The sequence below is a fragment of the Oncorhynchus clarkii genome, chromosome 27 (assembly GCF_045791955.1).
Source record: "Oncorhynchus clarkii lewisi isolate Uvic-CL-2024 chromosome 27, UVic_Ocla_1.0, whole genome shotgun sequence".
Lineage (NCBI taxonomy): Eukaryota > Metazoa > Chordata > Actinopteri > Salmoniformes > Salmonidae > Oncorhynchus > Oncorhynchus clarkii.
In genome coordinates, this window is record NC_092173.1 from 5,778,987 (window position 1) to 5,795,042 (window position 16,056).

At 49.2% G+C, this 16,056-nt stretch overlaps 1 protein-coding gene across 1 annotated transcript in view; it reads left to right on the forward strand.

Moving 5' to 3' along the window:
- Positions 1-16,056, forward strand: part of LOC139385491 (rho GTPase-activating protein 35-like) — an 82,638-nt gene that overhangs the window by 53,848 nt on the left and 12,734 nt on the right. Inside the window, exons 2-3 of the mRNA XM_071130591.1 lie at positions 2,172-5,987; positions 10,731-10,869. Of these exons, the coding sequence (XP_070986692.1) occupies positions 2,274-5,987; positions 10,731-10,869 (3,853 nt within the window). The 5' untranslated portion in view covers positions 2,172-2,273. The remainder of the gene's footprint in view (positions 1-2,171; positions 5,988-10,730; positions 10,870-16,056) is intronic.

The window sequence follows — 16,056 nt, forward strand, 5'->3', positions numbered from 1 at the left end:
CCTAACCTTCAAAGAATATCTTAAATAAGACATCTTACCCCCCCGCCCCCATACATAAAAATAAAAATGTAATTCACTTGTCTTTCCCTACTAGCACTGACTTTGCTGATAGCTACTTTATTGAAGAAAAATGTACTTACTACGACTGTGATGTGGTTGTCTCACCTAGTTATCTTATATATGTAATCCTCAGTAAGGGGAAACGGAACCACTGGCCCGCCCCACCACCATTGTTATTGTTTGTTGAGCTGAGGAGTGTTGTCCTACATGGTACCTGAAATATTGCAGTGGGGGGGGGGGGGGGGGGGGGGGGGGGTTCGTTGTTTCCCCTAACTTCTTTGTCGTTGTAATATCGGACGTGGTTCTTTCACCATTAAGGATTCCAACTTTAAGATGAATGCACTACAACTGTAAGTCGCTCTGGATAAGAGTGTCTGCAAAATGTGTGTTGTCCTGCTCTCTTCCACTCCCCTCTGTGCTGTTTGTTCTATGCGAAGGGCTCATTGATTTCCGGGCTAATCACTGCCAGCCAGCCCAGAGCCCTGCAGCAGGACGTAGGACCATGAATTAACCATGGCTGCCCAGGTCTTATCACCAACCAGCTCTCTATCAACCTGCAGCCCAGGCAAAAGCTCCACACTCAGCCTCCCTTCGTTACAGAGACTGGTTGTCCTGGATCTCTCAGCCAGCCCCCTTTTGATGCATTTTTCATACATGTTTTACTTTGCAAATATATACAAAAAATAAAGAAATTCCTTTTGATATTGATCTCTTTTGTGCTGCCACTTGTTTATGCACCCAGTGTAGTAGGTGCGCGTTGCTGTAGTGTTACAGTAAACAGAGTCTGGGTAGATAGAACTTGCTTTCCACTAACTTTTGAATCCCCCATTTTATTGTCCCCTTTCTACTATTAAACCTACAACCGTCCTACCTGTGGTCTTGGTGTGTATATATTATCTACAGAGTTTTGGATTCTCTCTCTCTCTCTCTCCCTCCTCTTTGTTCTGTCTTCACACTGACTCTCTATGACTAACTCAATTCAGCGGGTAGTAAGTATTCTCCAAACCATGCCTCAAAAGCCCTGTTCATTCATCGTTAACAGTGGTTTTAATGTGTTTACTAAATACATAGATGAATTAACATGGACTGGGTGTGGGTTCTTTTTTGCTGTGCACAGCTGTGTTTAGTGCTTTGGGGCTTTGTCTAGTGGTTTTCTTGTTCCCTACTGTTTAGAAAGGGCCCGTCTATCAAAATGTTATGAATGTTATCTCCCTCCTTCAGTTCTACCAATAGGAGCTCTATTTATGATTTTGTAGGCCTGTGTTCTGCCAATGGAATCTGTTGTGTAGTGGTGAAAGTGCTTGCTCTGAGAACAGTGTGTGTGTGGGTCTTGGAAAGAAACATCCGCAAGTGATATCTCCAGACAGCATGATACCAAATTGAACAGCTATTACATCTAGGTAAATGTTACGAGACACGCAATTTCAGATCATAATTAGTGATGCTACATCAGCCAGTCCAATTTGTCCGCGGAGTCTTTTTTTCAGGAACCAGAGGAAAATGTTGTTGTTTTTTTTGTGGAGAGGAAAGCAGCCAACATTCAAAGCAGCCGTTTGAAAGGCAGTTGGGCTTCCCTAGTTGCCCAATTAGTCTCTTTCTCTACGTGTGTGGATTTGTGTGTTAGTGAGAACTGTACCATCGCGTCTTGTAGAACTGCTGCTGGCTTAAAAGACAACACTGTTAGATGTGAGATAATTATGTATCCTCACATAAGATCCTGTTCTGCTGTTTTGAAACGTACAAAGCAGGGAAGAATGTAGCAAACAAGCCTCAGGAAACTACTTTTAGCATGGTGGGTAGTAGAATGTCAAAAAGAAGTTAAATGTGAAAGAATGCATCAGTTAATGGTTACTGACTGTACTGCAGTTGTCTTAAGTAAGTTGTAGCATTCCAACAGCTTTGCTTCTGACCTCAATCTCTTCAGGAAACATTCAGCGGTGAAATGGGATTACAGATGAAACATTTTTAACATCACACAGCAACGATGTGGGAATTTTAAATGAGACATGGGACAGCCTACAAATAATGAATTGAATAATGACAATGAATCTTTCCCACAGTCTTTTATATTATTTATTTTAAAAATCTACCTTTCTCTCCTTCTCTTGTAGAGTCGGACCCAAGGCCAGTAAGAATCTTTGCATGGAAAGACCGTCCTGCAGCCTCCTCCCTAGAGCTTGTGGGCATGGCAGGATGAGTGTCTGCGTTCGACGATGATGGCAAAAAAGCAAGATGCAAAGGCGCCCACCTACAACCTGGTCGTGGTGGGCCTGTCCGGCACAGAGAAAGAGAAGGGGCAGTGTGGCGTGGGCAAGTCCTGCCTGTGCAACCGCTTCGTCCGTCCCAGCGCAGACGACTTTTACCTGGACCACACCTCCGTGCTAAGCACCAGCGACTTCGGAGGACGCGTGGTGAACAATGACCACTTCCTGTTCTGGGGGGAAACGGGGCGGGTGCTGGAGGAGGGGCCGGAGTGCAGGATGCATGTGGTAGAACAGACAGAGTTCATTGATGACCAGACGTTCCAGCCGCACCGTTCCACAGCCCTCCAGCCCTACATCAAGAGGGCAGCTTCCAACAAGCTGGCCTCTGCAGAAAAGCTGATGTACTTCTGCACAGACCAGCTTGGGCTGGAGCAGGACTTTGAGCAGAAGCAGATGCCTGAGGGGAAGCTGATGGTGGATGGCTTCCTCCTCTGTGTGGACGTCAGCAGGGGCATGAACCGCAACTTTGACGAACAGATGAAGTTCATCACTAATCTCTATAACCAGCTAGCCAAGAACAAGAAGCCAGTGGTTCTGGTGCTCACCAAGTGCGACGAGGGGGTGGAGCGCTACATCAAGGACTCGCACACCTTCGCCCTGGCCAAGAAGAACCTCCAGGTGGTGGAGACGTCAGCACGCTCCAACGTCAACGTAGACCTGGCCTTCCTCACCCTGGTGCAGCTGATAGACAAGGGCCGGGGCAAACCCAAGATCATCCCCTACTTTGAGGCCCTGAAGCAGCAGAGCCAGCAGATCGCCTCGGCTAAAGACCACTACGAATGGCAGGTCAGCCGCATCGTGAAGAACCACAATGAGACGTGGCCCAACATAAACCGGCGCATGCAGACCTCCCCAGAGTACAAGGAGTATGTCTTCCTGGAGGGCACGGCCAAAGCCAAGAAGCTCTTCCAGCAGCACGTCCACAGGCTCAAACAGGAGCACATTGAGCGAAGGCGGAAGGTCTATCTCAGCACCCTGCCTCAGGCACTGGTTTCCCTAGTCCCTGAGCTGGATGAGATCGACCACCTGAGCTGGTCCGGGGTCCAGAAGGTTCTGGAGACCAAGCGGGACTTCTCCCATTGGTTCGTTGTGTTGGACGACACCCCCTGGGAGACCACGCCACACATAGACAACATGGAGGACGAGAGGATTCCAGAGGATCTCCTGGAGACCCCTGTGGCCGAGACAATTTATGAGAGCCACCTGGAGCACCTGAGAAACGAGCGCAAAAAGGCGGAGATGAAGTGGGAGTTCAAGGAGAAGCTCAGTGCCTCTCCCTTTATCACAGCAGGCAAGCCCTGGGAGGAGGCACGCAGCTTCATCATGAATGAAGACTTCTACCAGTGGCTCGAGGAACAAGAGTACCTAGACATCTACAACAGGCACCAGAAGGAGATCATCGACCGAGCCAAGGAGGACTTCCAGGAGCTGCTGCTGGAGTACTCAGAGCTCTTCTATGAGCTGGAGGTAGACGCCAAGCCAAGTAAGGAGAAGATGGGGGCCATCCAGGAGGTGTTGGGGGAGGAGCAAAGGTTCAAGGCCCTGCAGAAGTTACAGGCAGAGAGGGACGCTTTGGTTCTCAAGCATATCCACTTTGTCTACCACCCCACCAAGGAGACCTGCCCAAATAGCCCCCACTGTGTGGACTGTAAGATTGAACAGGTTCTAGCCTCCAAGTTCCCCACTCGATACTCCTTCTTTGATAGCCATAAACCAGGTGACGGGAATGCAGATCGGATTAACCTGGTCATTCTGGGTAAAGACGGCCTGGGTAGAGAACTGGCCAATGAGATCAGGGCTTTGTGCACTAATGACGACCGTTACGTGCTGGATGGGAAAATGTATGAGTTGTCCCTCCGGCCCATAGAGGGCAACGTTCGGCTGCCGGTCAATTCCTTCCACACGCCTACCTTCACCCCCCATGGCGTCCTGTGTCTCTACAACTCTAAGGAGTCACTATCCTACATTGTGGAGAGCATTGAAAAGCTCAGAGAGTCCACGCTAGGCCGAAGGGAAAACAGTCTATTTCAGCTGCCCATGAACCTGCTCCTAGTCACCAAACGGGGAGTAGGGTCCGTCAGGGACATTGGGGGGGAGACGGCCCACACACTTATCCTCCAGGGGCAGCAGGTGGCTGGGAAGCTACAGTGTGGTTACCTAGACCCCGCCTCCCCTGGGGTGGGCTATGGACGCAATGTGAACGAAAAGCAGATCAACCAGGTGTTAAAAGGTCTGTTAGAATGCCGTAGGCCCCCTGGGAGCATAGGCAGCAGCTCCCCTCCTTTACCCCCTTCCTTCAGAGACTCTCACTCCCAGCCCATCCCCGAGACAGACCTGCGGATAGTCATGTGCCTGATGTGTGGGGATCATTATGACGTGGAGCAGCTCCTCTCGCCTCTCCTGCTGCCCCAGCACTGCCGGCCGGCCTCCAGCCTGAGCAGTGGCACGTCCGTGCTCCTAGAGCTCACGGTGGGGGCTCAGAGGCACACCATCGACCTCTCCCTGCTCTCCTTCCACTCCTCATTTGCCCTACGGAAGAGCCGGCTGGTGCACGGCTACATCGCCGTGTATTCGGCCAGGCGCAAGGCGTCCATGGAGACCCTGTGTGCATTCCTGTGCGAGGTGCAGGACATCATCCCCGTGCAGCTGCTGGCGGTGGGGGAGAGTCAGGCTGAGCTGTCGGACTCTGAAGTGGCCAGGGAGCAGGTGAGCCAGGGGGAGGAGTTGGCCCGGGAGATCGAGGCCAGGTTTAACACAGTAGTGTGTGGGCCCGGAGGGGTGGTGGGAGGCCTGCACAGGATAGACCTCTTCCAGCCCTTCCTGAAGGAGGTTGTGGAGAAACGCACCATAGTGGAGGCCACACACATGTACGATAATGTAGCAGAGGCCTGCACCACTGAGAGCATGAGCCCGGCCCGCTGCAATTCCCCCAGCCCCATCAACACTCTGCTAGACTCTGAGGAGGATGTGGAGCCCTCACCCCCCTACCCCGATAGTACCCCCACCTCCCACCTGGGGGGTTTCAAGCTCCCTGACCTGGAGTCTAGCGACGCCTTCTCAGTCATCTCCGAGATCAGCACCTTCGAGAGCAAGCTCAACAACAAGGTGCCCCCGCAGGTACGGCCCAAGCCCCCTGTACGGAAAGTCAACCTGGGGCCCTACATGGACCAGCAAGGGACCAACCGCCGCTCTTTACCACCTGCTGTCACCTGGGCGCCGGGCAGCGACGGTGGCTACGACCCCTCGGACTACGCAGAGCCCGTGGATGCCGTGATCAAACAGCGACCCACGGAGGAGGAGAGCATCTACTCGGTGCCCCACGACAGCACTCAGGGCAAGATCATCACCATCCGCAATGCCAACAAGCATTCTAACGGCGGGGGCAATGGCTCGGATAGCGAGGCTGACAGCAGCTCCCTGGAGCGGAGGCGGAAGATGTCTGCTCTGGGGGTGAAGCCGCGGCTGTACCGCGACCGCTCGAAACGCCTGGGCAAGTTCAGCAGCTTCCGCACTAGCTTCTCTATCGGCAGTGACGACGAGCTGGGGCCACCCAAGGCACCAGAGGAGCTGGGCGGGGCGCACAAGGGGGACAACTCTATTAACGAGGAGGGTGAGGACCCCAAGAGGAGGAACATCCTCAGGAGCCTGCGCAGAAACACCAAGGTATGTGCCCCAGGGTGGGTGTGTGTATGTTTGTGTGTCTATCGTTCATCAATATGGTCACATCAGATTGCATACTTTCAGTTTTTATTCTTCATACCGGTCACATAGAGAAACTGATGTGATTCATTGAGTTTTCCCCCTATGAATGAATTTTTATTTAAATGTATTTATTTAACTAGGAAAGTCAGTTAAGAACAAGTTCTTATTTACAATGACGGCATACACCGTCCAACGCTGTGCCAATTGTGCGCCGCCCTATGGGACTCCCAATCACAGCCGGTTGTGATATAGTCTGGAATCGAACCAGGGTGTCTGTCGTGACGCCTCAAACACTGGAGATGCAGTGCCTTAGACCGCTGCGCCACTCGGGCACAATCTCTATCAAGCTACTATAGACTACTTTAATGAGTTTCATCTGTTTAATAGTGTTGTCTTACCGCATTTATCAAAGTGACTTAGCAGCAGCGTTTCCCGTTGCATTGTTCAGTGTATATCACCTGTGTGAGTATATGAGCTGAGCTCAGAGTAATTAGCACTGTGCTCTAAGTGTGTTGCCAAAGGAGGCTTCTGTGCTTGTCTTCATTACTTCTATACCTAGGGATTTCTGTGTCATGTCTCTCTGCTCACTGGGGCCCATCTGATTTGAGTCTGACAGGCTCTATTATAGAGGGTCTAGGTCTAGCTTTCCTTCCAGGCTCTTTAAATCAGTTCTGCCTTCTCACACTCTGTGGTCCTACTTTTCTCCTGCGCTGCTGGAGTCCTCCAAACTCGCCCAATCATGGCCCGGGAGCAGAGGGAAACTTCAGCTATTGATCTCACCCAGCTCAGAGAAACTGTTTTAATGTGTTTCCCTGAATGTACATGTGTTTATGTGTGTGGTGCTGTCATTATTTCACAAATGGACAAAATTCTCAAACTTTAACCCATGCTGACATAGCTCATTATAATTTGACACAAACACCATTAAAACTGAAGTTACATGTTTGCCAGCTTAGTTGGCCATTTCTTTCACCGGCCACGTGAACGAGGGCATTAACGAGAGTAAAGAAGAGATAATTATTTTACCGCCCCCTCTCCCCCCTCCGCACTGTCTGTCTGTACAGCAGTTGTGTTTGATCTCAGATAATAGCATCCCTAGCTCGAACCCACTCACACATCCCAAACGACAAACCTGTTACTGCTACAGCCCTAGTTGCCGTCTCATAGGCTGGCTAGTTTTTTTTTAAACGTTCCCTTCGGTAAGTAGATCTGTGCAGAGTAAACCTAACAGGTTTATGACATGCCCTGTTCCCAGGTGGGCTGTCTTTCTAATCCGGAGAGTTCCCTGTTGCATCAGTGCATGAAGTCAGACCTGCCCTAAGAGCGTGATAGGGGGCAGTCTCACCGAATAAAGGGAATAGAGAGTGATTGGCAGCTGAGTGGTCCAGCTGTGCGGCATGTTTTCAGTAGTGCTCTAGTGCTGCAGCAAAACATGCCCAGAGACTAGTGGGACATGCCCTGGGTTTATTTCCTCCTCCTCCCACACATTCTCCTTCCCTTCCTCATTCCCCGACTCCGCCTCTCTTTTACCTCCCTGCTGATGAAGAGGGATTGAGGGAACATCGGACTCACTTTGCCCTCCCTCCCCTCTCTTGCACAATCTGCACCCTCCCTCTCCTCAGACACAAACATTTGACCCAGCGCCGTCAGTCGTATCTGCCTGCCATAGTTCCCGTTCACACAGAAAGGCTGACATAAGTGCCACCTAAGTGGGAGCGAAGGCAGTGTATATGATTAGACTGGCTGGGGGAGAGACACAAACCACCCTGTCGCTGTGTGTCTGCCTGCCTGGCTGTGGGTGGGTGGGTGATAATTACTTTTGGTGTCAGGAGGGAGGACAGGCGATTTATGTTTTCACACACAGTGATGATGTCATAAACTATACGCCATAAACTATATGAGTGTTTTATATATCCTGAATGATGCTCCGTAACATCACACATCTAGAGAGAATTAGTTGGCGGAACCAGTATAGGGGGAACTTAATTTAACCACCCAAAACAAATAAAACAAAACTGCTAGCTACTCCCCTTACTGCAGAGCACAGCCGTAGGGCTGATCTGGGGCCTGTGCCCCCGCTCCACTTACATTAGAGTCTTTATTACTTAATGGGAGCCAAAACAAGGTCATCAGGTTCCCAGATCAGCTGTCTCTCTATTGATGAGGGTCACTATAGAACCAGCTGTAGCCTAGCGTGCCCTTAGGGCACCGCACATTTGGTTCATTATAATCAACAAAGAGTGTTCCTGTAAGTCTGACCTGAGGTCAGGGTGGAATCAGCCAGCCCTGTCTCTGCCTGGCTGCCGTTAGGCCTCAGCAGTGAGTACACAGTGGAAGCTAACTAACCCATTTCTCCCTGTTCATATACACTCACCTCAGACTGTGTCTGGCTGACTTGAGGTCTCTCTCTATCTTGTTCTTTCTCTTCTCTCTCTATCTCTCTCGCTCTCTCCAACGAGGGGGTAAGAGAGAAATGCGCAATTGGCTAGAAAGGTGAAACTGTTCTCAAATCAGTTAACCTCTCTAGGGTACGTGGGACCAACATCCAGTGAAAGTGCAGGCCGCCAGATTCAAACAACAGAAATCTCATAATTAAAATTCCTCAAACATAGATGTATTATACACCATTTTAAAGATACACTTGTTGTTAATCCCACCACAGTGTCCGATTTCAAAAAGGCTTTACGACAAAAGCATACCATGCGATTATGTTAGGTCAGTACCTAGTCACAAAAAAAACAGCCATTTTTACAGCCAAAGAGAGGAGTCACAAAAAGCAGAAATAGAGATAAAAATGTATCATTAACCTTTGATGATCTTCATCAGATGGCACTCATAGGACTTCATGTTACACAATACATGTATGTTTTGTTCGATAAAGTTCATATTTATATCCAAAAATCTCTGTTTACATTGGCGCGTTGTTATGTTTTGCCTCCAAAACATCCGGTGAAAGTGCAGAGAGCTACATCAATTTACAGAAATACTCATCAAAAATGTTGATGAAAATACAACTGTTATGCATGGAATTAAAGATATACTTCTCCTTAATGCAACCGCTGTGTCAGATTTCAAAAAAGCTTTACGGAAAAAGCACACCATGGAATAATCTGAGTACAGTGCTCAGAGTCCAAGCAATACAGATACCGGCCATGTTATGGAGTCAACAAAAGTCAGAAATAGCATTATAAATATTCACTTACCTTTGATGATCTTCATCAGAATGCACTCCCAGGAATCCCAGTTCCACAATAAATGTTAGTTTTGTTTGATAAAGTCTATCATTTATGTCCAAATACCTCCTTTTTGTTCACGCATTTAGTACAGTAATCCAAATGCGCAGGCACTAGGTCCAAACAAAGTCAAAGTGATATTACAGTTCGTAGAGATATGTCAAACGATGTATATAATCAATCTTTAGGATGTTGTTATCATAAATCTTCAATAATATTTCGACCGGAGAATTCCTTTGTCTTTAGAAATTAAAGGGAATGGAGCTAACTTTCACGGGCGTGCGCCTGACTGAGCACATGGCCTTCAGGCAGACCCATGACCCAATCAGCTGTTGTTCTCTCCCACTTCACAGTAGAAGCCTGAAACAAGGTTCTAAAGACTGTTGACATCTAGTGGAAGCCTTAGGAAGTGCAATATGACCCCACAGACACTGTATATTGGATAGGCTAAGACTTGAAAAGCTACAAACCTCAGATTTCCCACTTCCTGGTTGGATTTTGGACAGTTTTAGAAACTTCAGAGTGTTTTCTATCCAAATATACTAATAATATGCATATCCTAGCATCTGGGCCTGAGTAGGATGGCAGTTTACTCTGGGTGCGCTTTTCATCCGGACGTGAAAATACTGCCCCCTACCCCAAAGAAGTTAAACAAAAGGAGAGACAGATTGCAAGGACGGGGCCTCATAAAACAAGAACAATAAGGCAGGTGTGAAAAGCAGAGTTTTGGGGTTGTGACTGCAGCCAGGGAAATGTAGGGTGGTGGGCAGGATGGTGGTGGTGGGTAAAGTAATGGAGTGGGGTAACTGGAGCAGATCGGCCGGACAAGGGCGGCTAGGCTCACTCAGAAGATCATGCTGAGCCGCTCTGCTCTGCTCTCTGCCTGACAGTCCTACGGCTCTCCAGCCCCAGTACCTAGCCAGCCGTGGAGCTCTGCCTCAGCTCTCAGCTCAGTCTGTCTGAAAGGCTTGAACGGCACCGAAGTAGCCGTAGTAGCTTACAGGATAGAATTTCATTCTGATAACAGCAGTAAGTTTGGGACCTCTTAGAAACTAAGAATGTTTTTCGGGTTGGGGTAATGCCCGGGGGATGCAGTGTCGTGGAAAGAGAGTATGACAAGGGAGAGGAAAGAGAGTATGACAAGGGAGAGGAAAGAGAGTATGACAAGGGAGAGGAAAGAGAGTGCGGAGGATAAAGAAAACATAGAGAGGTGAAAAGTGGAACGGAGATGTGTATCACTCAAGACAGCCTGAGACAGGAATGTATGATTCTTATCAGCTTAGGCCTTGCTGCAAGGATGCGTATGTGGGTTGTGTTTTGTTAAGAATGAAAGTATGGTGATGCGTGTGTTCAGATTGTGCCCATGTCTATATGGTCTAAAGATCAATCCATGTCTCGGATGGATAATGAACAGAAACTAAAATGCCGCTCTCCTCGTTCTCATCGATCTCTCCCTCCGTCCCTCTCTCAGAAACCGCGGCCCAAGCCCAGGCATTCCGTATCCAAAGTAGAAAGCAACTACTTTGGCGTGCCATTGGCCAACGTGGTGACACCTGACCGACCCATCCCCCTCTTCATCGACAAGTGCATCCGATATATTGAGGCAACAGGTAAGCTTACACGCATTACACAGAGGCTGCAATTGTTGTTCTGAGTGGATGCTATTGATTACTGAGACTGTGGAGAAGATCTGTACAGGGGCATATAGAGGGAGTGGGTGGCACATCACTATTCAGGGAGCAAAGGTCACAAGCAGTTTCTGACCTCAGTATCAGCAAGGTCTCACTCTCTCGCTCGCTCTCTCGCTCGCTCTCTCCCTCTCTCCCTCTCTCTCTCTCTCTCTCTCTCGCTCGTACTCTCTCGCTCTCTCCCCTTTTCACAGTTTTCACTTTCAGCTAACATACCTCTTCCTTTCCGTTATATTCCTCTCCCTCTCCTATGAATCCCCAGTCAGTGATTTATCAGTAGTTTCTGGGGGGACTGTGGTTCTCCCCGGAGGAAGCTTCTGATGTTTTCTCTAAGTCAGAGCTGTGCCTGTGATGAGAGCTGGATGTCTCTCTCTCTCTGTTGGAGTTGTTCTGCTGCTCGTGTTTGCCTGTGGCGCTGTAGGTGGCCTTCGTGACAGTCAGCAGCGGCCCTGGTCAAAAGTAGTGCACTATATAGGGAATAGGTTACCATTTGGGAAGCAGCCTCTGTGTTGTGTTGGACACCTCCTAATAACAGTGCTTGTGGTGCTGTGTGGTCTGCATTAGTTCTGTACAAGGGAGAGTTTTATGCAGTGCTTCTGAGTTAGTGTGTGCTTGCGTGGGTGCGCGTGCGCATGCACGTTGATGTGTGAGAGAGTTTGAAAGGGTGTGTTCGAGTGTGTGTGGAGCAGGTTGACTGTCTCTCTGTTGACTGTCTCTCTGTGTGTGTGTGTCTCTCTCTGTCTCCCTGTGGAACGGGGTGCACAGATGGGCCTGGGCTCAGTTAACCCTGTTGCCACGCTCTGCCCTAATGGTCCTCATGCTACCCCTGCCCTGGGCCCACAAAGGGCACGTTGCTCAGCCTAACACCAGCTGTTACTCAAGCACCGTAGGGGACTAGTGTGTGTGTGTGTGTGTGTGTGTGTGTGTGTGTGTGTGTGTGTGTGTGTGTGTGTGTGTGTGTGTGTGTGTGTGTGTGTGTGTGTGTGTGTGTGTGTGTGTGCGCGTGCGCGTGCGTGCGTGCTGCGTCTCGGGAAGGTGGTTGAAGTGACAGGTCTGAATGCACAGGGACATTATTACATGAAACACCTTTGATACTCAAGCAGGGGAAATGATTCCATGAAGCAAATGAGAGCATTCGGTGTAGAATGCACAGCGGGGATCACGGCATTCTGCGTGTTGTTGTGTTTGTGTGTGGATGCCAAAGCAATGACATGCCTTATTGACATTTTTGGCAGTGCATTCCTGGCCAAGCTCTTGTCTGATTAAACCATTCCCACACACGGATTACAGTCAGACGCATCTGTGCTGCTGTATCTGGGTAAAGGGAGCAGAGATACGCATTTGAGTCGGGGCACCAGTGAGTCTCTTGCTGCCACCCTCGCCCACCTGAGTGCATTTAGCTACCACAAGGGGCATCGTGTAGTGGGACACACATACCACCTCTTTGGTTTCTCTCCTGCCTGCCTCCCTCTCTTCTCCCCTAATCCACCGTTTCCTCTCCTCTCTTCCCCTGCAGATTCCCTCGTGTCCTCCTTTGGCCCTCTCTCCATCTAGTCTCTTTCTTTCACCACGACCCACTGTCCTCATCTGCTTAGTTTTCCTATACCCCCGCCTCTTTTCCTTGCCCCCTCTGCCTCTCTACCTCTGCCTCTGTCTCGCTCTGCCTTTCTCTGTCTCGCTCTGCCCTCCTCTGCCTCCAGGTCCTTTCTCTGCCTGTCTCGCGCTGCCTCTGTCTCGTGCTGCCTCTGTCTCGCCCTGCCTCTCTCTCGCCCTTCCACTCTCTGTCTCTGTCTGTCTGTCTGTCTGTCTGTCTGTCTGTCTCTCTCTCTCTCTCTCTCTCTCTCTCTCTTTCACACACTCTCTCTCTCTCTCGCTCGCTCTCTCTGTCTGAGTTCAGATGCAGTGGGGTAGTGGTAATCCTCTGTCCTATAGCTCCCTCCTTCAGATCGATATCACAGAGCAGGAAATTAGATCAACCTTTGGGTTCAGCTATTTCTCTGTGTGCACCGGGAGGGAGAAGGAACCCACTGCAGCAACACAACACAAATCCCTTTGCCACATCCTCTGATTACACTCTCACCGTGGAGTGAGTGCACAAACACAAATAAAGGCATGCACAAAAATATGCACACGCGCTCAGATGGCGACACACCCAAACGCTTTACATGAGTAGCATTAGAAGCACTTGTCAATGTTAAACACACTCACACACTGACATGCACACTCCGACTCAAACTTTAATGTGCCGTCCAGTTTTATAAGTCACGGAGGCTATTTAAGGGTGTTGTTGCCGATGTGACATACATTTTTTTGTTCATTACGGCATCCTGACATTCAATGGTGTTAGTCTCCAGAGCTTACGTACCAACATGCTCACTAAAATTATCTACAGTGTCTTTTTCTTATTACGGTAGTGTACTGTAATATTATTGCTGTAAAATGAACTTAGTCAGGGGTCAAATGTGCGTTTGTGTGTGCGTGGGTGTGCGCGTGTCTCACTGTGTGTGAGTGTATGTGTGCCTGTGTCTTTCTTGTTCCCCCCCTTTTTGTTGTGTATGACAGAGGAGAGGCAGAGGACTCTCCTATGACTGTAACTCTAAAGCTGTCCAGGGCGTTCGGGGGATAAGTGTCGTTATGGAGCAGACCGACATCCTTCCCCTCTCCCTCACCCTATACCAAAAATACATACCCACCCTACTGTTGTCTGAGCAGCCTACTGTTGTCGGCAGTCCTATACACAGCCTCTCTTATCCTTCGTCCATCCCCCTCTCAATGTCTGTGTAAGGGCGCTCTCTCCACCCCCACTCGTCCTCCACCAGTCTCTCCCTCTGTCCTCCCTCTTGTTACCCACATCCCTCTCACACTTTTGCCACTGCTATTCTCTTTCCATCCGTATTCCCCTTTTTGAACGTCTTCCCTTTTGCGCTCCCACGTCTTTTCCTCTCGTCTTACTTTCTCTCTCTCTCTCTCTCTCTCTCTCTTTCACCGTCTCTCTCTCTCACCGTCTCTCTCTCTCACCGTCTCTCTCTCACCGTCTCTCTCTCTCTCTCTCTCTCTCTCTCTCTCTCTCTCTCTCTCTCTCTCTCTCTCTCTCTCTCTCTCTCTTCCACCATCTCTTTCTCTCTCGCTCTCTCTCTCTCTCTTCCACCGTCTCTTTCTCTCTCTCTCTCTCTTCCACCGTCTCTTTCTCTCTCCCTCTCTCTCTCACCGTCTCTCTCTCACCGTCTCTCTCTCTCTCTCTCTCACCGTCTCTCTCTCTCTCTCTCCCCGTCTCTCTCTCTCTCTCTCTCTCTCTTTCACCGTCTCTCTCTCTCACCGTCTCTCTCTCTCACCGTCTCTCTCTCATCGTCTCTCTCTCTCATCATCTCTCTCTCTCTCTCTCTCTCTCTCTCTCTCTCTCTCACCGTCTCTCTCTCTCACCGTCTCTCTCTCTCTCTCTCTCTCTCTCTCTCTCTCTCTCTCCAACCTTTCCTCAAGTCTCCATACGGAGTAGTGCTTCTGTTGCCACTCGGTGAGTTCTGTGTTCTCCTTGTGGGTATTGAGATGGCGAATGTGTGTTAGCCTGCGTGGGCACGTCTCCTCGTTCTAGCGGGCTCCACAGTGACGTAAAGGGCAGCAGCCAGTGATGGTGTGTCTCCGTGGTGGCCTGTGAAAACGGCTGCTTGTTGCCGGCGGCGACGGGGCCCTGAGACACACCCCACATCTGGGCTGAGGATCAGTCTGACCCTTGTCCGAGACGCTGTGCCATCGCGCCTCCGGAAGCCAACGACGGAGCCAACTGCCCCTCTCTCTTTCTCTCTCTCTTTCTCTCTCTCTCTCTCTCTCTCTCTCTCTCTCTCTCGTCCGTCCGTCCGTCCGTCTGTCTGTCTGTGGAGTGAGTGTTTTTGCTTTTCACAGCAGTAGTCATGAATTGTATCGATGAATGAGTGTTGGGAAGCGAGAGAGAGCTGTTCACACATGTTTAGTGCTTATCATGGATGTATGAGTTTGGGACGTTACTTAATGGTGTCGATGTTATACTGTAGATGGAAGAAAAATGGGTGAGACGAGTGGAAGGAAATGAAATGCGAATTTAATATTGTCATGATTATGTGGTAAGATGGAATAGTCCTGTAGAAGCGAGAGATGATCGCTCAGACAGGATGTAGGTTACCTGTACACAGGAAGTGCTCGAGTTTGGTTTGACCCCGGTCGCTACAGATGAAAGGAAACCGGCCCAGCGCTGCTCTCAGAACAAAGAAGGTGTTGGAAGTTAACCTCTACATCACGCTCTCTGACCTCTGCATTGTGACTGCCATCCTCCCCCATGTCTATATCTCTCTCCCCCTCCCTCCCCTGTCCTTGTTGCCTCACTCTGGCTCTGTATGGTACGAGCGTGAAGGTAGCATGCCAGAGTAGGGCTGTGACGGTCATTACATTTCAGCCGTTGATTGTCATGCCTACACCATAACAATAAATCCATGATTTATTTTAGGCAGGTCTAAAAAAACAAACATGATATGAAGGAGGACAGAATATTCTGAGTCGTCTTTGTTATGCCCTGATCTGGTTATGCCATATGGCTGTGGGCTATACTAGTTGATTTAGCAGACAAGATTTGCCTATAATTTCCAAGGGCATTATTTTAGAGTAAGAAGAATGCATTTGAACAAAGCTGAATAAAATGTAAATGATGTTTTTCAGAAACGATTTGGGTAGATGGGAGTGCGCTCATGCGGCTATCCCGTGTTGAGCGGTTCACAAAGAAACAGGTCCTTCTATACGCTTAGTTTAGATATTTATGCAACTTTAGTTGTGATACAAACATTAGGCTACATGTTTTGACTTGTAATACATTATAAAGTTGCACGAGAGACATGGGCTCTGCTCTGATTCTTGCACAGGCTGCACACACTTCATCAGTCTCTCATTCACAATTTGACAAGCACGTCATAGTATTCTCACCCATCAGACTATTCTCAGTTTAATCTAGTCTTTACATATAACCTACCAATGTATCAAATTACATGTATTTGTAAAGCCCTGTTAAATCACAAAATGCTTATACAGAAACCCAGCGTTAAACCACGAAGAGCAAGCAATGCAGATGTAGAAACACGGTGGCTAGGA